The sequence below is a fragment of the Somniosus microcephalus genome, chromosome 3, assembly GCF_052327205.1.
Source record: "Somniosus microcephalus isolate GS21.2 chromosome 3, FLI_Smic_1.0, whole genome shotgun sequence".
Classification (NCBI taxonomy): Eukaryota; Metazoa; Chordata; class Chondrichthyes; order Squaliformes; family Somniosidae; genus Somniosus; species Somniosus microcephalus.
In genome coordinates, this window is record NC_140989.1 from 287,011,517 (window position 1) to 287,036,043 (window position 24,527).

The 24,527-nt window shown below is 45.8% G+C and overlaps 1 protein-coding gene across 4 annotated transcripts in view; it reads left to right on the forward strand.

The window, feature by feature from the left end:
• lepr (leptin receptor) overlaps positions 1-24,527 on the forward strand; it is a 249,473-nt gene that overhangs the window by 22,279 nt on the left and 202,667 nt on the right. For all 4 annotated transcript variants that reach the window (XM_085982710.1, XM_085982712.1, XM_085982709.1 and 1 more), the window contains one exon: positions 9,227-9,284. In XM_085982710.1, the coding sequence (XP_085838836.1) occupies positions 9,245-9,284 (40 nt within the window). In that variant the 5' untranslated portion in view covers positions 9,227-9,244. The remainder of the gene's footprint in view (positions 1-9,226; positions 9,285-24,527) is intronic.

Below are 24,527 nucleotides of genomic sequence, written 5' to 3' on the forward strand. Positions count from 1 at the left end.
TATGTGCTACCTGAAGGAGGTCCACCACTACTGGGACGGGAGTGGATTAGGAAAATGAATATGGACTGGCACTCCTTAAAAGCACTAACGGTAGATTCCGGGGAAACGGATGTCAAACCTAAACGATTGTCCAAAATATTGGATGATGCTAAAGAGGTGTTCCAGCAAGGACTGGGAACACTGAAAGGAATTACGGCAAACATCAAGATTGATGAACATGCACAACCAAAATTTTTCAAAGCCAGACCGGTACCCTATGCAATACGACCTACTGTAGAAGCGGAACTGGAAGCGCTAGAACGTTCAGGTGTACTGTCTAAGGTAGATTGGAGTGAGTGGGCTACGCCCATTGTTCCCATTATGAAACGTCCTTCGAGCAACAAGCCAGGAGAACCAGGGAAGGTTCGCATCTGTGGAGATTTCAAGATCACCGTTAATCCGGTGCTTCACACGGTGCAGTATCCGCTTCCGCGGATTGAGGATATTTTTGCTTCGTTGTCTGGCGGGAAACACTTCACCAAGATAGACCTGGCGCAGGCGTACTTGCAGATGGAGGTTGATGAAGAGTCACGCCAGTACCTCACGATCAACACGCATAGAGGTTTGTACCGGTATAATAGGCTGGTTTTTGGAGTGGCATCGGCTCCGGCAATTTGGCAGAGGGCCATGGAGCAGGTATTACAGGGAATTCCAGGCACACAATGTTACCTGGACGATATTCTGATTACAGGTGATGGTGATGAAGAACACCTCGCAAACTTGGAACTGGTGCTCAACGGACTGAAAGAGTATGGACTTAGAGTTAATCGGCAGAAATGTGAGTTCTTTCAGAAGTGGATCTCGTACTGTGGTCATGTCATTGACCGGGAGGGGCTTCATAAGTCTCCTGACAAGATAAAGGCAGTTGTAAAGGCTCCCGCTCCGGATAATGTCTCTCAGTTGAGGTCGTTTCTGGGATTGATTAACTATTACCATAAGTTTCTACCGAATCTATGCACGGTACTGCACCCGCTGAACGCTCTTTTACAGAAGGGGGTACCATGGGAATGGAGCGAAAACTGTAAGAAGGCATTTCGCAAAAGCAAAGGATTGATCACCTCAGAGGAAGTGTTGGCTCACTTCAACCCGACACTGCCTATTCGGTTGGCTTGTGATGCTTCTCCATATGGTATTGGGGCAGTACTCTCACACAAGTTGCCAAATGGCACGGCAAGGCCAGTCGCGTTTGCATCCAGATCATTGACCTCCGCTGAGCGCAACTATGCGCAGATCGATAGGGAGGCTCTCAGCCTTGTATGGGGAGTGAAGAAGTTTAATCATTACCTGCAGGGCCAAAAATTCACACTTCTGACAGACCATCAGCCGTTGGTATCCATTTTTAACCCTAAGAAGGGTGTTTCGGTGATGACAGCACAGCGACTCCAGAGATGGTCCCTTTTCCTAGGGGCACATCAATATCAAATAGAATTCAAAGGTACAAAGCAGCATGGCAATGCTGATGGGCTGTCGCGCCTGCCACTACCTGAAGCAGAAGAGACGACGAAAGTTGACCCTGTTGAGTTATTTCATTCGACCATCATCGAGTGTTTACCAGTCACCAATGCAAGTATTGAAAGAGAAACCAGGAACGACCCGACACTGTCCCGAGTTTACGAGGTGACAGTGAAGGGATGGCCAACACATGGTGATCCTCTGTTACCGGCATTCTCGGCAAGGCGAGACCAGCTGTCCGTCTGCCATGGTACTTTGATGTACGGGACAAGAGTGATTATTCCTCCCAAGTTACGGGAAAGAGTTCTAAAGGAACTGCATGAAGGTCATCTGGGGGGAGTTAAGATGAAAAGTCTTGCTAGGGCTTATGTATGGTGGCCGGGCATTGACCAACAGATAGAGGAGTTGACAAAAAGCTGCGCTGGGTGCCAAAAAGTGCAAAATGCACCTCCGATCGCACCGCTACACCCATGGGAATGGCCTTCAGCCCCATGGCAACGCGTACATATTGACTTTGCTGGTCCATTCATGGACTCCATGTTCCTAATTGCGGTGGACGCACATTCCAAATGGCCAGAAGTGATCAAGATGAGTACCACTACTTCAGAAAAGACAATTGCGGTGTTAAGAACAATATTCGCAAGGAACGGATTGCCAGAACAGATCTGTTCGGACAACGGACCACAGTTCGTGTCGGAAGAATTCCAAAAATTCTTAAAGAAGAATGGGGTGAAACATTATACCTCTGCCCCATATCATCCGGCGACAAACGGGTTGGCCGAGAGATTTGTCCAAACATTCAAAAAGGCAATAAAGGCCATGAACGATGATCAGATTCCATTACAACACAAGGTGGACAATTTCCTAATGGCGTATCGAAACGCCGCTCATGCAGTGACTAACCAAAGTCCTGCCATGATGTTTTATAACAGGAGGTTGCGGTCCAGGTTGGACTTGTTAAAACCAAATGTGCGGAGGGAAGTGGAAAACAAACAGTTCCGGCATATTAATAACAAGTCCACTCGAAGTTTCGACGTAGGACAACCAGTGTTGGCAAGGGGCTATGGAAATGAAAAATGGCAGCCCGGAACAATTCGGGCCAGACAAGGACCTCTGATGTACACAGTAGATATTGGTAACAATGTGATAAGGCGTCATGCGGATCAACTGGTAGAATCAAGAGCAAGGGTCGAACCCATGGTTGCGACAGAGACAACTGTGGAAGACGTTAATGAACCTGAAGCATCTACCTCGGCAGGGACTGTACCTGATGATGACGTCCAATACATAGGAAACCAACAAGAAGAGTCACCTCAGCAACAAGAATCAGAGACCACTGAAAGGCGTTATCCAAACCGAATCAGAAGGCCTCCTGAGAGACTGAACCTTTGAACTGTTTATACCTGAAGTTATATATGTATATATGTTACAGGTAGACTACCCTTTATCCGGACTTCCGAAAACCGAAACCCTCTAAAAACCGAAGGTTTTTTCGTTCAGCGTAAGTCGTGCGTACGAACGAAAAAACCTTTGGTTTTTAGAGGGTTCCGGTTTTGGAAGTTCGGATAAAGGGTAAGTTGTGCGCACGACCCCCCGCCGACCCCGCCGGCCCCGACAACCGCCGATCGCCCCCGCCGACCCCGACTGACTTACGCTGAGCGTCAGCGTAAGTCGTGCGCACGACCCCCCCCGCGGACCCCCGCCGACCCACCTTCCGAAATCCGAAATTCTCCTTTATCCGAAACTTGGCTGGTCCCGAGGTTTTCGGATAAAGGATAGTCTACCTGTATTATGTTATGTTAAATGGGGATATGACTGTTAAGCTAAAAAGGGAGGATTGTGGTGTATGTAACCTGTTCCACCTTAAGAGAACTTAAGCCTGTTCCACCTTAAGAGATGTACTACTTTCTCTGGCTGCTGTATACGTAATACCGGTGGTGACCACCGGTATATAAGTACTGTGTAGTGATATTGTATTTAGTATAGTCCTGACCTCCAACTAGTAAAGACCTGTTGAACTTTATTCTTGTAGTCTGTGTCAGTAATTAATCTTAATACAATTGGAACACACAGACTTAACAGACGTGAGTCTAGATTTGGATCAGCCATGATCCTATTGAATGGCGGAGCAGGCCCGAGGGGCCGTATGACCTACTCCTGCTCCTACTTCTTATGTTCTTATGTTAGCCCTCCCCAAATGCATTACCTCACACTTCTCCAGATTGAATTCCATTTGCTACTGTTCTGCCCACCTGACTATTGATATCTTCCTGCAGTCTACGGCTTCCTTCTTCAGTATCAACCACACAGCCGATTTTAGTATCATCTGCAAACTTCTTAATCATACCCCTTATATTCAAGTCAAGATCGTTGATATATACCACAAAAAGCAAGGGACCTAGTACTGAGCCCTGCGGAACCCCACTGGAAACAGCCTTCCAGTCACAAAAACACCCATTACCCTCTGCTTCCTGTCTCCGAGCTAGTTTTGAATCCAACTTGACACTTTGCCCTGGATCCCATGGGCTTTTAATTTCGTGACCAGCCTGCCATGTGGAACCTTATCAAAAGCCTTGCTAAAGTCCATGTACACTACATCAAATGCACTACCCTCATCTACCCTCCTTGTTACCTCCTCAAAAAATTCAATTAAGTTTGTCAGACACGACCTTCCCTTAACAAATCCGTGCTGACTATCCTTGATTAATCCGTGTCTTTCTAAATGAAGATTTATCCTGTCCTTCAGAATTCTTTCCAATAATTTTCCCACTGGCCTGTAATTACTGGCCTGTAATTACTCAGTCTATCCTTTTCTCCCTTTTTTAAACAAGGGTACCACATTAGCAGTCCTCCAGTCCTCCGGCACCACACCTGAAGCCAGAGAGGATTGAAAAATGATGGTCAGGGCCTCTGCTATTTCCTCATTTGCTTCGCTTAACAGCCTGGGATACATTTCATCTGGGCCTGGGGATTTATCCACTTTTAAATCTGCTAAGCCCCTTAATACTTCCTCTCTCACTATGTTTATTTCATCTAATATTTCACACTCCTCCCCCCGATAGTGTCTGCTTCGCCCCTCCTTTGTGAAAACAGACGCAAAATATTCATTAAGAACCCTACCGACGTCTCCCGCCCCCACACACAGATTACCCTCATGATCTCCAATAGGCCCTACCCTTTCTTTAGTCATCCTCTTACTCTTAATATATTTATAAAACATTTTTGGGTTTTCCTTGATTTTACTTGCCAATAATTTTTCATGCTCTCTCTTTGCTTTCCCAATATCATTTTTCATTGCACCCCTGCACTTTCTGTACTCCTCTAAAGATTCTGGAGTATTTAGCCCTTGGTATCTGTCATACGCCACCCTTTTTTTCTTTATCCTACCCTGTATGTCTCTAGACATCCAGGGGGCTCTAGGTTTGTTAGTCCCACCTTTTTTTTTTAAGGGCACATGTTTGGTCTGAACCCTCCGGATCTCTTCCTTGAATGCCCCCCCCCACTGCTCTGACACTGATTTACCTTCAAGTAGCTGTTTCCAGTCCACTATGGCTAAATCCCCTCTGAGCTTAGCAAAATTTGCTTTTCCCCAATTTAGACTTTTTTATTCCTGGTATGTCCTTGTCCTTTTCCATAGCTATCTTAATTCTAACAGAATTATGGTCACTAGCACCAAAATGCTCCCTCACTGATACGCCTTCTACCTGCCCAGCTTAATTCTCTAAAACTAAGTCCAGAACCACCCCCTCCCTTGTTGGGCTTGCTACATACTGGCTAAAAAAGTTCTCCTGGATGGATTTTAGGAATTCCACACCTTCTATACCCTTCACACTAATTTTATCCCAGTTAATATTGGGGTAGTTGAAATCCCCTACTATTACTGCACTATAGTATTTGCACTTCTCAGAAATTTGTCTACATATTTGTTCTTCTATCTCCCTCTCACTGTTTGGGGGTCTGTAGTACACTCCCAGCAGTGTGATCGCCCCCTTTTTTGTTTTTCAATTCGACCCATATGGTCTCATTTGATGATCCCTCCAACATATCATCCCTCCTCACAGCTGTAATAGTTTCTTTAATCAATACTGCGACCCCCCCTCCCTTTTTACCTCCCTCTCTATCCCGTCTGAAAATCCTGTAACAAGGAATGTTGTGCTGCCATACCTGCCCCTCTTTCAGCCACGTCTCTGTATAATGGCTATAATATCATAGTCCCAAGTATCTACCTGTGCCCTCAGTTGATCTGCCTTGTTCGCTATACTCCTTGCATTGAAGTATATACCATTTAGTACAGGCAAACCTCCTTGTTGACTACTATCTAGCCCTTGATTCCTCTGTACTTCCAATTTACTTTCTACATTTTTGTTTTCCAATTCCAGTTTTTCTTTCCTCCCTATTGACTCTATACTTAGGTTCCCATCCCCCTGCCAAGCTAGTTTAAACCCTCCCACGAGGATATTGGTCCCGTTCCCGTTGAGGTGCAACCCTCTGCCCTCCCATGCCCTCCTCTCAGTGCCAGTCCTACACAAGTTCTGCTCTTATTGTAAGCAACTCCATTGCTTGAGAGAAACAGAGTTAACAGAAACGTTAACTCTGTTTCTCTCTCCACAGATGCTGCCTGACCTGTCCAGCATTTTCTGTTTTTATTTCAGATTTCCAGCATCCGTAGTATTTTGTTTTTGTTTCCATCCATTGCTTACTGTAGTCAGGACTTCTTCCCTCTGTCTTTTCTTCCTCCTTCAATCTGCAAGCTTTTAAAACCCGAGTTTGGCATCACCTAACCGTTAGTTCTTGATTTGCCTCATTTTCTATCCCATTTTCAGCCTTGGTCGTAGTCTGCACTATGGGCCTTCTATTTCCCAATTTTTTTTAAAAAAAAGGTCTGTATACTTTTTCCAACTGAAGCTTTACATGGTCATTCTTGCCTTGTGCCCTCATTAATATGCCTAACTGTTTTGAAACCAATTGGGCTGCTACTGTCAGGTTACCTTGTAGATATGGCAATGAATGAGATATAGTGAGTGGAACTTTGACTATTTCATGAATGGATTTTTTTAGTTTATGAATGAATTGGAAGCCACTGTTGAAAAAGCCTGAAAAATAATAAGCTAGTATCATTCATTGCTAAATGTTTAGTGACCAAGGTTCAAGACCCTGAAAACAGGATTAGTTTAAAAAGTGTACAGGGACATGCATTTTATATGCTTCAAAATCCAAGTCATTTAAAAATGAAAGCAAATAATTGAGTGCCAATTATTTCAGCATTAGCAATAATGAACAATGTGGACGGTTTAATGCCAAACGTTGAATGAATATTTCCCAATGACATAGTAGTTAAATCACCACCCAATGTAGATCAAGATTGGACTTGACTATGATGCTGCCCATGATCGCACCTTTATATTGCAGGAGAAATAGATGCTTGTTGCCTTAACCTTGATCAACTTTGAACATAAATTAAGAAATAGTATTTAGTGAAGATTTGCAGCTTTAAGAAGATTTTTATAAAAGTGAATTGTAACAGAATGTCAATGAGTCAGGCTGATTGTCGATTCTATCTGCTCTTTAGATATGACAAGGTGCTTAGTGTTCTACAGTTCCACCCACCTACTGCTTCTCCAGCCTGCTAGCTACAGGGCAATCTATGTGTGCATTTCTCTGTAGAAAGACAGTAAAAGAGAGACTAGGATCAGTCACTGACCCACCAGAGGTTAAACAAACACATGCCACAGATTTTTCAGTGATATATTGCTGCACTCTCGCATAAAACTTTACCGTGGAGCATCTTTCAGATAACTATTCTGAAAAATTAAATCGAAGAGCAGGAGTTTTTTTTGCTCTTGAGTGCCTGCTGGGAGGGCACTTGGAGATCGCAGAATTTAGAATGCATCTGGCAAAGGGACTACCTTCAACAACAACAACAACTTGTATTTATATAGCACCTTTCACATAGCAAAATGTCCCAAGGCGCTTCACAGGAGTGTTATAAAAAACATTTGACACTGAGCCACATAAGGAGAAATTAGGGCAGATGAAAGCAACCACTTTGACTAATGGATGATTTAAGATTGATTTAACAGCCAAATAATGTGTGATTCAAATAATGTGTTTGCAACATTAAATGTTGTATGTGAAGTCACTTCATCAGGAACTCAAATGGAGCAACTGTGTAGTTTATTTTAGGTGATCATTCTGAGCAGTGTAATATAAGACTAGAATGTTTGTCTCAGAATTGTCGGGCCAAAGTTAGTTTGACAGACTGACACCAGGACTGTTTATTTTGAATATGTTGGGTAGGGACATTCTTTTTTTAGAGTTTGGATGTCTAAATATATTTTGAGATTATTAGTACTCTCTAATCATACTTTAAGCTAATGGGGCATGTAGTATAATATAGAAAAACAAGAAATGGGTTACAAAACCAGGCAAATGACACTTTGAGCTGTTGTTCAAGCATTAGCATTTGCAAATGTCTCTGATAAATAAATGTTATAGAGTGAATCTTTCTGTAATACCAACTTCAAAGCATTTTAAAGGTCAACCATTTGATAGCCCTCCCTTTGCTTAAAAACATGGGCCACACTACTCCCAAGTGTGCAATGTAACATAGATGGTAAAGCCATAATTTGCAAACAGTGTAAACATTCAGAAAAGCACTCCTACTGTGAAGAATTCTTCTTTTGCTTGGATGGTCCATTAGTTGAAGCTCAGCCTACTGAATTTGTCTAGATTCCAATCTGGCAATGCAGCAACTGGGCTGGAGTAGGCAGGCAGTCCCAGCTTAATGTCTCTTGATAATGGCTAACAGACCTCTTCCTTAATTAGTTTGTGTTTCATTCTGCACTTGCAAAACCCACAAAAATATGTTAACTATGATTGGATTTATGATAAACTCTTATAAAATTGCTCACGGTAAATCAGAGGAAATGGTATGTCTTTTAGTTATGCTTGTTGTCACAGATTGAAGTTGCAGCAGCACCTCTGGAGAAAACAAGAATAACAGGCGTTCTTGTAATATTCAGGCAGATTCTCCTCGTATTGCACCTGGGCACAACACCTAGATGAAAATAGGGCAGGAAGGATTGTACGCTGATACTGGATCCCCTGCAATTTTCTACCTTTTTAAATCAATGAACAGAAAATCTCTGGGCAATGCTCTGGCCTAATTTTCCTCTGTACTTTGTGCCCAGACAATATAAAATATGCCCAGGGTATTACAGGGAAAATGCCCCATTGTTATTTATTTTAGAGGTAACAGTGGTCTCTCTGGAGCAAGTAAGAATAGCAGGTCTTACCATTACCGTTGGAGTTGTACTGATTCATTTCAATGGGCTGGGAGTGTTACAGCTTTGCCCATTGATTTCAATATACCATGTGTCACAATTATAACAAAATCCACAAAAACCATGAGGATTTTAATATTATACAGATTTATATTTTACATAAACTTAAACTGAAACTGCACAGCAGGTTGGTCAGTGACTGAAAGAGAAAGATAGATTAATGTTTTGAGTGAATCAATTCATCCAAAACAACCTATTTTTCTGTTTCAGATGCTGTGATTGCTGGTGTTTTACATTTTTTTTAAATGTCAGCTTTCCAGCATTTTTCTTTCTATTTGTACATCACTCTGTTAGATTATTACGTTCTTTACTTTTGCAGAATATGTTACATTTTAAAATTCAAGTTTATATTAACAGCAATAAGCACATTCAACGACCTTTTTTCTTTTCAGGTTCCCTCCATCTAAGAAATGATGATACTGGGGCTGATGACTGCAACCTTGTGTCTGGGTAAGTCAAAGGTTAAGCTTCTTGCACTAACACTTTGAACATATGGGAGATCACATACTCTCCAAATATTTCTATTCTTGGCTCCCACTAAAACAAAACAAACAGCTATGGCAGTGTGGAACTACAGCTTTGCTCGTGTTGATATCCACACAAGTTTGTTGTTTAAATGATATGCTGCTACATTTAGAATTGCATCTATTTCTTGATGATCTTTTATAAGCGAGTTGTTAAAACTGTTCAGTTGCTCCTTCATTTAAAGAGAAATAAATTAACAAAAACCTTTCTCCCATCCACTCTTGAGGCTTCCTGAACCACTGGATAGGTTCCCAGCTGACCTGCCCCTAGGCCCCTGCTAACGATGCTCTTGATCCAGCTGCCATGAGGTGTGTGAGTGTGGCCCAAGGTGACTCGCTTTTTTCTCTCTCACCTGGCAGGAAAACATCTGTATAGCGACTCCCTCTGATTGCACGGTTGAATTCAGGAACTCTCCTGTATGGGAGTTATGGTCGTCATCCTGTCAGTAGAGTGGCATTACATATATATTGACATAATACTGATAAAATTCTAGAAGCCATGATCATTTTTCTTAAAAAAAAATATATTTTAATACAAAATATATAGTTTAATAATTACAGTTTTTGGTCCCTTTGGAGGAATCACATCTGATAATCATAAGCTTGAGTTGAACTCCACTGGAAATAATCATATATGTGCTGCTCCCCCAATAGCTCATAGTTTGGCACTGTGCTGTATTAGGATGGTTGCAGATTTGCTATCCAGCCTATGTTCAGTTAACTGATCCCAGCCTCATGTGGGCTGTAGGAGCACTATAGTTGCCCTCTGGGTAGGGAGTGGACAATCAGCCAGGTTTCTTGTTTCTGATTGCTATCTAGTGACCCTTGCTTATTATGCGTATATATGTGTGGACTAGATTATGGTCAGTTGTGAAGTCCTCATGGTCAGATAATTTGGCAACTAGACTCACAAATGAAGAATGACCATTGGGCTGCCAAGGTGTATAGAACTGGAACTGAACATGACTTGCAAGATAGACATGGATCAGGGAGTCTTTTAAGCCTCTCTTCGCTCATCCATCCTGAGAAAAGCTTTGCAATACCCATCAAGTCATTTAACTGACTTTTCAATGAAGCTAAGGTTTTTGCCTTCAGTTCCTTACCTGGAAGGCCATTCCAAGAGTAATCAAGTTCTTCTGACATCTGTCAAACATTTGCAGCAATTGTATCTCCGCATATCTTGAAGTTGTAGGAACATATGAAATTGAAGGGCAGGCAAAGATCAGCAGGTCCATCAAGCCTGCCCCACTCCTCATGGTGGCTGGAGCATCATGACTAAACACTTCCCACCTCCCCAGCAGCCATGTAATCTCCTGCAAGAGGCAATCATGTCTGGATTAACCTTATCAATGGCATTTAATATCTTGTATAACTCTATATATTTCCCTCAATCACCCTCTTTTGAGGTTAAAAAACCCTAGTTTCTCCAATTTTTCCTCAGAATTCACTTTGTTGATACTAATCAATGTACCTTAATAACATTAGGGAGAAAACCAGAAGAAAAGATTTACTAAGTTTGGGTGTAGTTATATATATTGAATTCTTGAAGTATTTTTCTTTTGGAGAGAAGTAGATTTTGAATTTTAATGTACAAGAAAGAAGAAAAGTATTTTTAAAAAGTTGTTATAAAATGTTTGCTTAATATTGCTGTTGTTATAAATGTACCCTCAATGTTATTATATGAAACAAACTTAATTAAAGTGTAGGTTTAAAAAATATATTGTGTATGTCGTAAGTGTAGTGTATGTAACCTGTACCACCTTAAGAGGATACCTTAAGGTGATGGACTACTTTTTGATGGCTCCTGTACATTGTAGTACCGGTGGTGACCACACCAGTATATAAACCCTGTGGAGCAAAGTGTATTCCAGTTCAGCCCTGACCCTCAATTTCTAAAGACCTGTTTAATTATTTCTGTAGTCTGTGTCCAGTTATTCAGCATAACTACATTTGGAAACACAGACTCAACAGTGGCGACGAGTCTGATCTTACCTAGCGGCAGTTGCATCAAAGGAAGCTTCGCCTCTGAAACGGGTGTCGATCAAGGACATCCACCCTCAACATCCTGCTGGGCACTGCATAGCACGGGAGGCAATCGGGAACCCGGGTTGGCTTCTGGCCACGAAGTCAAACATCAGTGAACATCCCTTCGACAACAGCGGCGAGTAAGCCCGATCGAGCGGCACGGTGGGGAAGTCAGCCGAGTTGTCAGTAAGAGAAGGGGAGGGAAACGACGAAAAGGGCGGAGAACACGACCGCAGCCGGTGTCCGGGGCCGGACTGCAATCGGGGCAGAGACGCGCGGCAGCCAGAAAAGCGTTTATGTCCACAAGGACCGCGGGAGCGGCGGGGAACAAGAGCAGCAGCGTAGGGGAAAATAAAGGACCACTGGGAGGCGAGAAGGGCAACAGCGCGGTAATCGCCATTTTGAGTCGGCGGGGGAAGAAGACAAGCGCGGGAAGCCGCCATTTTGAAAAAAATAAAATAAAATAATAATCATATCCGAAGGAAAGGAAACTCAACAAGGATGCCAAAAACGGGTAACATCACTGCTTTTGATAGCGATGTGGAAGATTGGGCCACTTATGTGGAACGCGTCGAAGTTTACTGTACAACGAATGAGGTACCGGAGGATAAGAAAGCACTAACCCTATTAAACTCGATGGGTGCGAAGATGTACGGGTTATTAAGGAACCTTGTAACACCAGATAAACCGGTAGGAAAGAGTTTCGCGGATATTGTTACTATCCTGCAAGAGCATTTAAACCCCACGCCGCTGCTGATAGCGGAATGATTTAAATTCTACAAAAGAATTCAACTTAAAGAGGAAAGCAACGCTGAATTCTTAATCGAACTGCGCAAGTTATCAAAGTACTGTCAGTTCGGTACAGAACTAGCAGACGCACTGAGAGATAAGTTTGTGTGTGGGCTCCTAAGGGAAGGAACCCAGAAGCGACTGCTAGAGGAAAAGGATCTTACGCTGGACAAAGCTTTCAGCATTGCAGCATCGCACGAGGCAGCAGCACGAGGCGCTGCAGAGATACAGCAAAGGCCATTGGAATTCAGCACCAATGAAATGGCATTGGGCGCAGTAAAGTGCTATCGTTGCGGAAGGACAATGCATGACCAGAACCAGTGCTGGTTCAAAGATAAAGAATGCAGGCAATGTGGCAAACTTGGTCACATAGCGAGAGTATGCCGGTCAGGAAAGAAGACCAGCAGCAAAAAGTCGCCGCAGGAGAAGTACAAAAAAGTACACAAGGTGATAGAGAACAGTTCGGATGAACAGAAGATGGATTCAGACTCCAGCAGTAAGGAACTGGGTTGTCTAAAAATACATAATGTGGGTAACACAGCAGACCACCAAACTATCTGGGTCATGCTTCGGATAGCAGGAGTCCAAGTGAAGATGGAATTGGACACTGGATCGGCATTGCCGGTCATGAATAAGCAAGATTACAAAAGGTTATTCTCGCACATTCCCCTGAGGGATACGGAGATTGTATTGAAAACATACACGGGGCAAATAGTATACCCCATCGGAAAGATAAAAGTAAATGTGGTCTACAATGGTAAAGAAAGTCAGGAAATGGACTTGTATGTGTTACCCGATGGAGGTCCGCCACTACTGGGACGGGAATGGATCCGGAGAATAAATGTGGACTGGCATTCCATACAAGCACTGACTGTAGATTCCTGTAAAGAGGACGACGTCAAACCTAAACGACTGTCCAAAATATTGGACGATGCTAAGGAGGTGTTCCAACAGGGACTGGGAACACTGAAAGGAATTACGGCAAACATCAAGGTTGAAGAACATGCAAACCCAAAATTTTTCAAAGCCAGACCGGTACCTTATGCGATACGACCTGCTGTGGAAGCAGAGCTGGAAGGGCTAGAACATTCAGGAGTACTGTCAAAGGTGGACTGGAGCGAATGGGCCACACCCATTGTTCCTGTCATGAAGCGTTCGTTGAGCAACAAGCCGGGGGAACCTGGGAAGGTTCGCATCTATGGCGATTTCAAGATCACTGTTAATCCGGTTCTTCACACGGTGCAATATCCGCTTCCGCGGATTGAAGATATCTTCGCTTCGCTGTCTGGCAGGAAACACTTCACCAAGATAGACCTGGCGCAGGCGTACCTACAGATGGAAGTTGATGAAGCGCCATGCCAGTATCTCATGATCAACACACATAAGGGCTTATATCGGTATAATAGACTGGTTTTTGGAGTGGCATCGGCTCCAGCGATTTGGCAAAGGGCCATGGAGCAGGTATTGCAGGGAATTCCAGGCACACAATGCTACCTGGACGACATTCTGATTACAGGAGATGATGATAAGGATCACCTCGCGAATTTGGAGCAGGTGCTCACCAGATTGAAAGAATATGGGCTCAGAGTTAATCGCCAGAAATGTGAGTTCTTTCAAAAGCGAATCTCGTACTGCGGCCACGTCATTGACCAGGAGGGGCTCCATAAGTCACCTGACAAGATCGAAGCTGTTGTGAAAGCTCCCGCTCTGGAAAATGTATCCCAGTTGAGGTCGCTCCTTGGGTTGGTTAACTATTACCACAAGTTTCTTCCAAATTTATCCACGGTGTTACACCCGCTGAACACTCTTTTGCAAATGGGAATACCATGGAAGTGGAGCGATGATTGTAAGCGGGCTTTTCAAAAAAGCAAGGCACTGATCACCTCTAAGGAAGTGTTGGCTCACTTTAACCCAACGCTGCCTATTCGCTTAGCTTGTGATGCTTCTCCATATGGTATCGGGGCAGTGCTCTCACATAAGTTTCCAAATGGCTTGGAAAGGCCAGTCGCGTTCGCATCCAGATCATTGACCTCCGCAGAGCGCAACTATGCTCAGATAGATAGGGAGGCTCTCAGCCTCGTGTGGGGAGTTAAGAAATTTAACCATTACCTGCAAGGCCAAAAGTTTACGCTGCTGACAGATCACCAGCCGTTGGTTTCCATTTTTAACCCTAAGAAGGGTGTTCTGGTTATGACGGCGCAGAGGCTTCAGAGATGGTCCCTTTTCCTAGGGGCACATCAATATGATATCGAATTCAAAGGTACAAAGCAACATGGTAATGCTGATGGGCTGTCGCGCCTGCCACTACCTACAGCGGAAGAGGCACCGGCAGTTGACCCTGTCGAGATATTTCACTCGACCATCATCGAATGCTTACCAGTCACCAATGCGGGTATTGAGAGAGAGACCCGAAACGACCCGACACTGTCTCGGGTCTACGATTTGACAGTGAAAGGATGGCCAGCACATGGTGACCCACTGTTACCAGCATTCTCAGCCAGATGAGAACAGCTGTCCGTCTGTCAAGGAACATTGATGTATGGAACAAGGGTGATTATTCCTCCTAAATTAAGGGAGAGAGTTCTGAAGGAATTGCATGAAGGTCATCTGGGGGGAGTCAAGATGAAAAGCCTTGCTAGGGCTTATGTGTGGTGGCCAGGTATCGACAAACAAATAGAAGATCTGACTAAAAGCTGCTCAGGTGCCAAAAAGTTCAAAACGCACCTCCAATTGCACCGCTGCATCCGTGGGAATGGCCTTCAACCCCATGGCAACGTGTGCATATCGACTTTGCAGGTCCATTCATGGATTCCATGTTTTTGATAGCAGTAGACGCACATTCTAAATGGCCGGAAGTGATTAAGATGTCGACCACTACCTCTGAAAAGACGATCGCAGTTCTAAGAACCATATTTGCAAGGAATGGGTTGCCGGAACAAATATGTTCAGACAACGGACCACAGTTCGTGTCAGAAGAATTCCAGAAATTGATGAAAAAGAATGGGGTGAAACACTATACATCTGCCCCACATCATCCGGCTACAAATGGGTTGGCCGAGAGATTTGTACAAACGTTCAAAAAGGCGATAAAGGCCATGAGCGAAGACCATATTCCACTACAACACAAGGTGGACAATTTCCTAATGGCATATCGAAACGCCACGCATGCAGTGACAAATCAAAGCCCTGCCATAATGTTCTATAACAGGAGGTTGCGGTCCCGGTTGGATTTGTTAAAACCCAATGTGCGTAGGGAAGTCGAAAACAAGCAATTCCAGCATGTAAATAACAAGGCCACTCGGAGTTTCGAAATAGGACAACCAGTGTTGGCCAGGGACTATAGGAATGATAAATGGCAATCCGGAACAATTCGTGCCCGACAAGGACCCTTGATGTACACGGTAGACGTTGGAGAGAACGTAATACGACGTCATGCTGACCAACTTCTGGAATCGAGAACAAGGGTCGACCCCATGTCTACGGCAGAGACACCAGTTGAAGAAGTTATTGAGCCTGTAGCATCTACCTCAGACTCGAACGTACATGATGATGTTCAATCCATAGGAGATCAAATGGATGAGTCACCCCAGCAACGAGAACCAGAGACCCCTGAAAGGCGTTATCCGGCCCGGATCAGGAGGCCTCCTCAGAGACTGAATCTTTGAACAGTTTTGTGTGAAAGTTGTATATATGTTATCCATGTGATGTTTAAAATTGGGGTGTACACTGTTAAGCTAAAAGGGGAGGAATTGTAGTGTATGTAACCTGTACCACCTTAAGAGGATACCTTAAGGTGATGGACTACTTTTTGATGGCTCCTGTACATTGTACAGGTAGACTATCCTTTATCTGAAAACCTCGGGACCAGCCGAGTTTCGGATAAAGGAGAATTTCGGATTTCGGAAGGTGGGTCGGCGGGGGTCTGCGGGGGGGTCGTGCGCACGACTTACGCTGACGCTCAGCGTAAGTCAGTCGGGGTCGGGGCCGGCGGGGTACGCGGGGGGGGTCGGCGGTTGTCAGGGCTGGCGGGGTCCGCGGGGGGGTCAGCGGCTGGTGGGGTCCGCGGGGGGGTCGGCGGTTGTCGGGGCCCGCGGGGGGGGGTCGGCGGTTGTCGGGGCTGGCGGGGTCCGCGGTGGGGGTCGGCGGTTGTCGGGGCTGGCGGGGTCCGCGGTTGTCGGGGCTGGCGGGGTCGGCGGTTGTCGGGGCTGGCGGGGTCCGCGGGGGGGTCGGCGGTTGTCGGGGCCCGCGGGGGGGGTCGGCGGTTGTCGGGGCTGGCGGGGTCGGCGGTTGTCGGGGCTGGCGGGGTCCGCGGGGGGGTCGGCGGTTGTCGGGGCTGGCGGGGTCCGCGGGGGGGTCGGCGGTTGTCAGGGCCCGCGGGGGGGGTCGGCGGTTGTCGGGGCTGGCGGGGTCGGTGGTTGTCGGGGCTGGCGGGGTCCGCGGGGGGGTCGGCGGTTGTCGCGGCTGGCGGGGTCCGCGGGGGGGTCGGCGGTTGTCGGGGCCCGCGGGGGGGGTCGGCGGTTGTCGGGGCTGGCGGGGTCCGCGGGGGGGGTCGGCGGTTGTCGGGGCTGGCGGGGTCGGCGGTTGTCGGGGCTGGCGGGGTCCGCGGGGGGGTCGGCGGTTGTCGGGGTCGGCGGTTGTCGGGGCCGGCGGGGTCCGCGGGGGGGGTCGGCGGTTGTCGGGGCTGGCGGGGTCCGCGGGGGGGTCGGCGGTTGTCGGGGCTGGTGGGGTCCGCGGGGGGGTCGGCGGTTGTCAGGGCCCGCGGGGGGGGTCGGCGGTTGTCGGGGCTGGCGGGGTCGGTGGTTGTCGGGGTCCGCGGGGGGGTCGGCGGTTGTCGGGGCTGGCGGGGTCCGCGGGGGGGTCGGCGGTTGTCGGGGCCCGCGGGGGGGGTCGGCGGTTGTCGGGGCTGGCGGGGTCCGCGGGGGGGGTCGGCGGTTGTCGGGGCTGGCGGGGTCCGCGGGGGGGTCGGCGGTTGTCGGGGTCGGCGGTTGTCGGGGCCGGCGGGGTCCGCGGGGGGGGTCGGCGGTTGTCGGGGCTGGCGGGGTCCGCGGGGGGGTCGGCGGTTGTCGGGGCTGGCGGGGTCGGCGGCTGGCGGGGGGGTCGGCGGGGGGTCGTGCGCACGACTTACCCTTTATCCGAACTTCCGCAACCGGAACCCTCTAAAAACCGAAGGTTTTTTCGTTCAGCGTAAGTCGTACGCACGACTTACGCTGAACGAAAAAACCTTCGGTTTTTAGAGGGTTTCGGTTTTTGGAAGTCCGGATAAAGGGTAGTCTACCTGTAGTACCGGTGGTGACCACACCGGTATATAAACACTGTGGAGCAAAGTGTATTCCAGTTTAGCCCTGACCCTCAATTACTAAAGACCTGTTTAATTATTTCTGTAGTCTGTGTCCAGTTATTCAGCATAACTACATTTGGAAACACAGACTCAACAGTAAGGAAATAATCAGATGATTGTGCTTTGATAAGATAATGGCAGGGAAGTGCTAGTTTCTGTAGTTTACTGTAATCTCTATTCTCACACGTCTCTTTCTGTGAGGCTCTTAGCATGTGGTTTGTCAGTTTTGACTTAACAATTGCCACATTTAGACTTCTGTGTCATAGCAAACCACAGACTTTCATTCTGTCCAAGCAGGACAAGAAATACATCATTGACTTTAAAACACTTTCCTGTTACAAAGCCTGGTATGAAAAACTACATTGTCTTGTAACTTTAATAGACTGAATATTATTGCAACAGTTGGAGGTTTGACTTCTGTGGTTCTGGGAGGTGATACTTTTTTTCTCTTTCTCTTTCTCTTTTTCTTATTCACTTTCTCTCTCTCAACTTAAAAAAACTTGATTGCATTTATGAGCTTGCCCTGGGATTCTGGGCATTCTTAAGTTTAAAAAAAAATTAACCTGTGTTCAATATTGTATCTTTTAATCCACAAACAGCTCTTCCATCTGTTGGGATAACATGCCTGTTAAAGTATTAGGTGTTTTGAATTCGGGTGTGCATCTGGAATATCAATTGGTCTGTTCTCTCCACAGGTGCTGTTAGACTGCTGTGCTGAGTGTTTCCAGTACATGTATTTCCTGTTTTTGTTGCCTGTTAGATTGTCCAGGCACTCTGTTTTGGAGAGTTTCAGTTATTACAGTCCCGTTGAGAGAAAAATAACTGTGCTAGGATCTCCAAGAGTACAATTAATTGCTGGAATCTAAAACACAATTCCTGCTGTGAATGCTGGAGGGAGGAACTGTTCAAAAAAGTTTGAGAGAAAAAAGTTACAGTGACAATGTTGAGTTAAACATCTCCTACAGAGTGTGACAGACAGTGATCAAACAGGTCCTCTTTCATTTTATGTAAAGTTATCTAAATGAAAATTTGACCATTCATCAATACAGGCAATGTTACATAGGAACAAAGACAGGAAAATCTTATACACTACTTCCCCCATGACACAGTTAATAAATGGATGTGACTAGTGGTGTCCCCCAGGGATCTGTACTGGGGCCTCAGCTTTACACTATATAATTATAAATTACTTGGATGAAGGATTAGATAGCTGTATATCTAAGTTTACTAAGTTAGGAGGCACAGTAATTAGTGTAGATGGGAGCAGAAAGTTGCAAAGAGACATTGATAGATTAAGTGAGTGGCAGATGGAGTTCAATGTGGGAAAGTGTGAGGTCATTCACGTTGGACCTTAGAAAAATAGACCAGAGTATTTTTTAAATGGGGGGGGGGGAAAGCTAGGACTTGTAGATGAGCAGAGAGATTTAAGGGTCCAGATACAGAAATCACTAAAAGCTAGTGGACAGGTACAAAAAATAATTTAAAAGGCCAATGGAATGTTAGCTATTAGCTCAGGCAGGCTGGAATACAAAGGGGTGGAAATTATGTTAGTTACATAAAGCTCTGGTTAGACCCCATCTGGAGTACCGCATTCAGTCCTGGGCACCGCACCTCAGGAAGCATATATTGGTCTTAGAGAGGGTGCAGTGCAGATTCACCAGAATGATACTAGGGCTAAAATGGTTAAATGGTTAACTTAGGCTTGTATTCCCTTGGAGGAGGGGATCTAATTGAGGTGTTTAAGATGATTAAAGGAGTTGATAGAGAGAATCTATTTCCTCTGGTGGGGGAGTCCAGAACAAGGAGTCATAACCTTAAAATTAGAGCTAGGCCGTTCAGGAGTGATGCGAGGAAACACTTATTCAGACAATGGGTAGTGGAAATCCGTAACTTTGTCTCCCAAAAAGCTGTTGAGGCTAGGTCAATTGAAAATTTTAAAACTGAGATTGATAGATTTTTGTTAGGCAAGGATATTAAGGGTTATGGAACTAAGGTGGGTAAATGGAGTTAAGATACAGATTAGCCATTATCTAATTGAATGGCGGAACCGGATCAAGGGGCTGAATGGCCTAGTAAGAACAATTAGTCTATCGGGCTAAACTATTTCTTTAGAATCCACTTCTTACATTATTGGATAAGCAACAGAAGTGTGGTTGAGGCAATCTTTCATTTTACTTCATAAAATGAGGTTGCACATGGATGATGCAAATCTCGATCATCCACAGCGTTCCAAACTTCAGCTAGCACTAAAACAATGGGAAATTTCCTCAGGACTTTAAAAGAAAGAAAGAAAGACTTGCATTTATATAGCGCCTTTCACGACCACCGGACGTCCCAAAGCGCTTTACAGCTGACGAAGTACTTTTGAAGTGCAGTCACTGTTGTAATGTAGGAAACACGGCAGCCAATTTGCGCACAGCAAAGTCCCACAAACAGCAATGTGATAATGACCAGATAATCTGTATTTGTAATGTTGATTGAGGGATAAATATTGGCCAGGACACCGGAGATAACTCCCCTGCTCTTCTTTGAAATAGTGCCATGGGATTTTTTACGTCCACCTGAGAGCAGACATCTCATCTGAAAGACGACACTTCCGACAGTGCAGCACTCCCTCAGTACTGCACTGGAGTGTCAGCCTAGATTTATGTGCTCAAGTCTCTGGACTGGGACTTGAACCCACAACCTTCTCACTCAGAGGCAAGCATGCTACCCAGTCTAAAATCAGTCTAAAAGCATTTGACGTCAGAGCTGTCAATCATCAATGGTTAAAGACAGGGGTAGAATTTCCATGCGGGTTCTCCTGACCGATCTCCCATCGTAAAGTTGCAGGAAGCCCTGGAGAAACAGCATAAATAGCCATTTATGCGGTCTCTCCAGCCTTTCTGCCAATCTCCTGCTGAAGTTACGGCAAGAGATCAGGAGAAACCCCATGGAATATCTACCCCAGAGCTGTGTGAAGTACTGTATAAATGCTGATGACGGGGTGTTTGCAGTACTTTTTCTGTGGACTATTCTGCTGGAACACTCACAATACATGGATTAACCAAAGTAAACAATGTCACAAATAAATGATGGATATTGAGGGCTTGTTATGGGGAATGTAACATATATGTTGTCAAACATACAAAACTTCACATTGGAACAATTTGGTTCTTTCAGACAAATGGAATAGTGTTGCTATTTAAATCAAGGAGGCAAATCTTTTTGATCTGTGATCAAAGACCTAATCTGATCTTTATGTAAAAGAAACCAGCAAATAAACTTCACTGCAATAATCTTGAAAGCTTCAATTGAACTGGCTCAAAATTTTATTTTCCAAAGAAAATAAACCAATTCCCTTATAAGTGATCCAGAGCTTCAGAAGTTTAAACTATCAGCAAGTTTCCTTAACTTTTCCTCATAACATAAATTTCTGATACTCAGAATCATCTTCATTGCTTGTTTCCGTACCTTTACATGGGCAATAATAACCTTCTTAATGTACTTTTTTAAAGGTCGTAAATAGATACTCCATTTTTATTTATAACAGTTCTTGGAATTGATTCTATATTTGAACTAGTTTGAAGTATTTTTCTCTGTTCTCATTTTTTGTTTTCCAGATTACAATGTCCATTCCTTTCAGTGGGCTGGTGGGGAGAAGGAAAGAGACATCTTGTACCTGATTATGTACTTAAAGTTGCAAATTTGTTGTATGGCCTGTAGTGATTGGCCAAAAGTGTTGAGCTTTGTTTCCTCCAGAAGCTGATGTGGCAAGAGATAAAAAAACTTTTATTCGTTCATGGGATGTGGGCGTCACTGGCAAGGCCAGCATTTATTGCTCATCCCTAAATGCCCTTGAGAAGGTGCTGGTGAGCTGCCTTCTTGAATCGCTGCAGTCTGTGTGGTGAAGGCACTCCCACAATGCTGTTAGGGAGGGTGTTCCAGGATTTTGACCCAGTGACGATGAAGGAACGGCGATATACTTCCAAGTTATGATGGTGTGTGACTTGGTGGGGAACTTGGAGGTGGTGGTGTTCCCATGCGCCTGCTGCCCTTGTCCTTCCAGATGGAAGAGGTCACGGGTTTGGGAGGTGCTGCTGAAGAAGCCTTGGCGAGTTGCTGCAGTGCATCTTGTAGATGGTGCACGCTGCAGCCACGGTACGCCGGTGGTGGAGGAAGTGAATGTTTAAGGTGGTGGATGGGGTGCCAATCAAGCGATCTGCTTTCTCTTGGATGGTGTCGAGCTTCTTGAGTGTTGTTGGAGCTGCACTCATCCAGGCAAGTGGAGAGTATTCCATCACATTCCTGATTTGTGCCTTGTAGATGGTGGAAAGGCTTTGGGGAGTTAGGATGTGAGACACTCACTGCAGAATTCCCAGCCTCTGACCTGCTCTTGTAGCCGCAGTATTTATGTGGCTGGTCCAGTTCAGTTTCTGGTCAATGGTGACCCCCAGGATATTGATGGTGGCGGATTTGGCGATGGTAATGCCGTTGAATGTCAAGGGGCGGTGGTTAGGCTATCGCTTGTTGGAGATGGTCATTGCCTGGCACTTGTGTGGCATGAATGTTAGCTGCCACTTATCAGCCCAAGCCTGAATGTCGTCCAGGTCTTGCTGCATGCGGGCATGGACTGCTTCATTATCTGAGGAGTTGCGAATGGTACTGAACACTGTGCAGTCATCAGCGAACATTCCCACTTCTGACCTTATGATGGAGGAAGGTCATTGATGAAGCAGCTGAAGATGGTTGGGCCTAGGACACTGCCCTCAGGAGCTCCTGCAGCTGTGATGATTGACCACCAACCACCACAATCATCTTCCTTTGTGCCAGGTATGACTCCAACCAGTGGAGAGCTTTTTCCCCCGATTCCCATTGACTTCAGCTTTACTAGGGCTCCTTGATGCCACACTTGGTCAAATGCTGCTTTGATGTCATGGGCAGTCACTCTCACCTCACCTCTGGAATTCAGCTCTTTTGTCCATGTTTGGACCAAGGCTGTAATGAGGTCTGGAGCTGAGTGGTCCTGGCGGAACCCAAACTGGGTGTCAGTGAGCAGGTTATTGGTGAGTAAGTGTAGGGGGTGGCGCGTGGTGGTGTTTGGCGCGTACGTACGCCCAGTCAGTTATGCCCCTGACTCTTTTGTGAGCGGTTCGAATCGCTCCCACGCCCCTGGGTTCTAGACACCGGACTTAGGTACAAGGCGGCGGTACAGAGAAGACTGACGTAGACAGGTGGTTGGATGTAAACAAAAACCAAGATTTTATTGAAGAGGAAAAACTTGATACAATCTCATGGAAAAATTACTAGCGTACACTTCTACTGGCAAAAAATACAAAAGAATAATAATTAACTATATACTTATACAGGGATTGGGGTACACATGGCACATCGAGGGAAAACAACTACCTTAACAATCCCCTTATCCTTATCCCACCCCCTATACCTAACTAGATTAAGCTATGAGGGGTCAGAACTTCATGCTCACCAATCAAAAGGTTTGTTAGACTCAAAACAGCGGTTGGGTTTGGGGTTCGCTCTTGGTGCTCTCTGGAGCCTGCTGTCATCACGTGGCCTCCGAGCGCTGCAAGGGCGTTGTCCAGGTTCGAGTACCCCAAAGTTAAAGCCTCTGTTTGGGTTCTTTACCTTGCAGGGATGATTCTTCGTCGCCAGCCGCCAGATTGAGTTGGTGTGCAGATATTCGAAGGTCGCTGAGGCTGAAGGCCCAATAATTCGAAGCCTCCCCTCAGTTCGTCTCCTCAGTTGGTCTTCTTCAGCCGGTCTTCCTCAGGTGGCCTTCCTTCCGGTGGTCTTCCCTCCTCCCCTCGTCATGTCCCGCCTCACCTGGCCTGAATTGTCTGTGTCCGCCCGACCCGGTGCCGGGGCTAGTTCCAGATGGAGTGGGAAAAGGGCACGGGCAAAGGCCAGGGGGTAAGCGCGGGACGGGGAAAGAGTGGCAACCACGAGGGCAAGGGGCCGAAGAGTGGCAGCACCAGCACACCAACCAACGAGGAACACACACCAAAGAACACAAACCCACCGATTGCTACCCGAGGGCCTTCAATTATACCTTTGTCGAAAACCCTTATCTGCGCGCCAAATCAGGTTAGTTGTTTGTTTTAATCTTGGCGGGCTAGTTTAAATAATGGTAGCAATCCATACTAACTGGTTTTAGATGGCCGGTAATCGCATCTACCGGCCCGATAATTGACTTGTATTGTCCTGAAAGTTCCTTGATGGGCTTGTCCAGCCTCGATGGCTCTGTTAATCTGTTTCCGATTAATATATGTAGACTGCTTGATGGCCTTAACTATAGGCCTAAACTGAATTTAGATTTGTCTCCAATTCGGTCCAATGCATAATTCAGAGTCCTGTCTGGTTCCAAAATACAAAGTCTCTCTTCACAGAAGCCTACAGCTTGGTTTCGATCCACAAGCTGTCTGCGTTGCAGAGTCCATTTTAAAATCTCACAGGCTTGCTGCCACGAGGCACGGATGCCATTTTGGGTACCCTTTTTGATTTAAAAAGTCCACGCAGGGTCCCGTTTATTAATAACAGCCTTCGGGGAAATGCAGAAATTTTGCAAATCTTACATAAGTGCTGTTCAATAGCACTGTTGACGACACCTTCCATCACTTTTCTGATGATTGAGAGAAGACTGATGGGGCGGTAATTGGCTGGATTGGATTTGTTCTGCTTTTTGTGGACAGGACATACATGGGCAGTTTTCCACATTGTGAGATAGATGCCAGTGTTGCAGCTGTACTGGAACAGCTTGGCCAGAGGCACGGCTAGTTCTGGAGCACAAGTCTTCAGACGACAGCCGGGATGTTGTCAGGGCCCAGAGCTTTTGCTGTATCCAGTACGCTCAGCCGTTTCTTGATATCACGTGGAGTGAATTGAATTGGCTGAAGACTGGCTTCTGTGGTGGTGGGGACTTCAGGAGGAGGCCTATATAGATCATCCACTCGGCACTTCTGGCTGAAGATGGTTGCAAATGCTTCAGCTTTGTCTTTTGCTCTCATGTGCTGGTCTCCA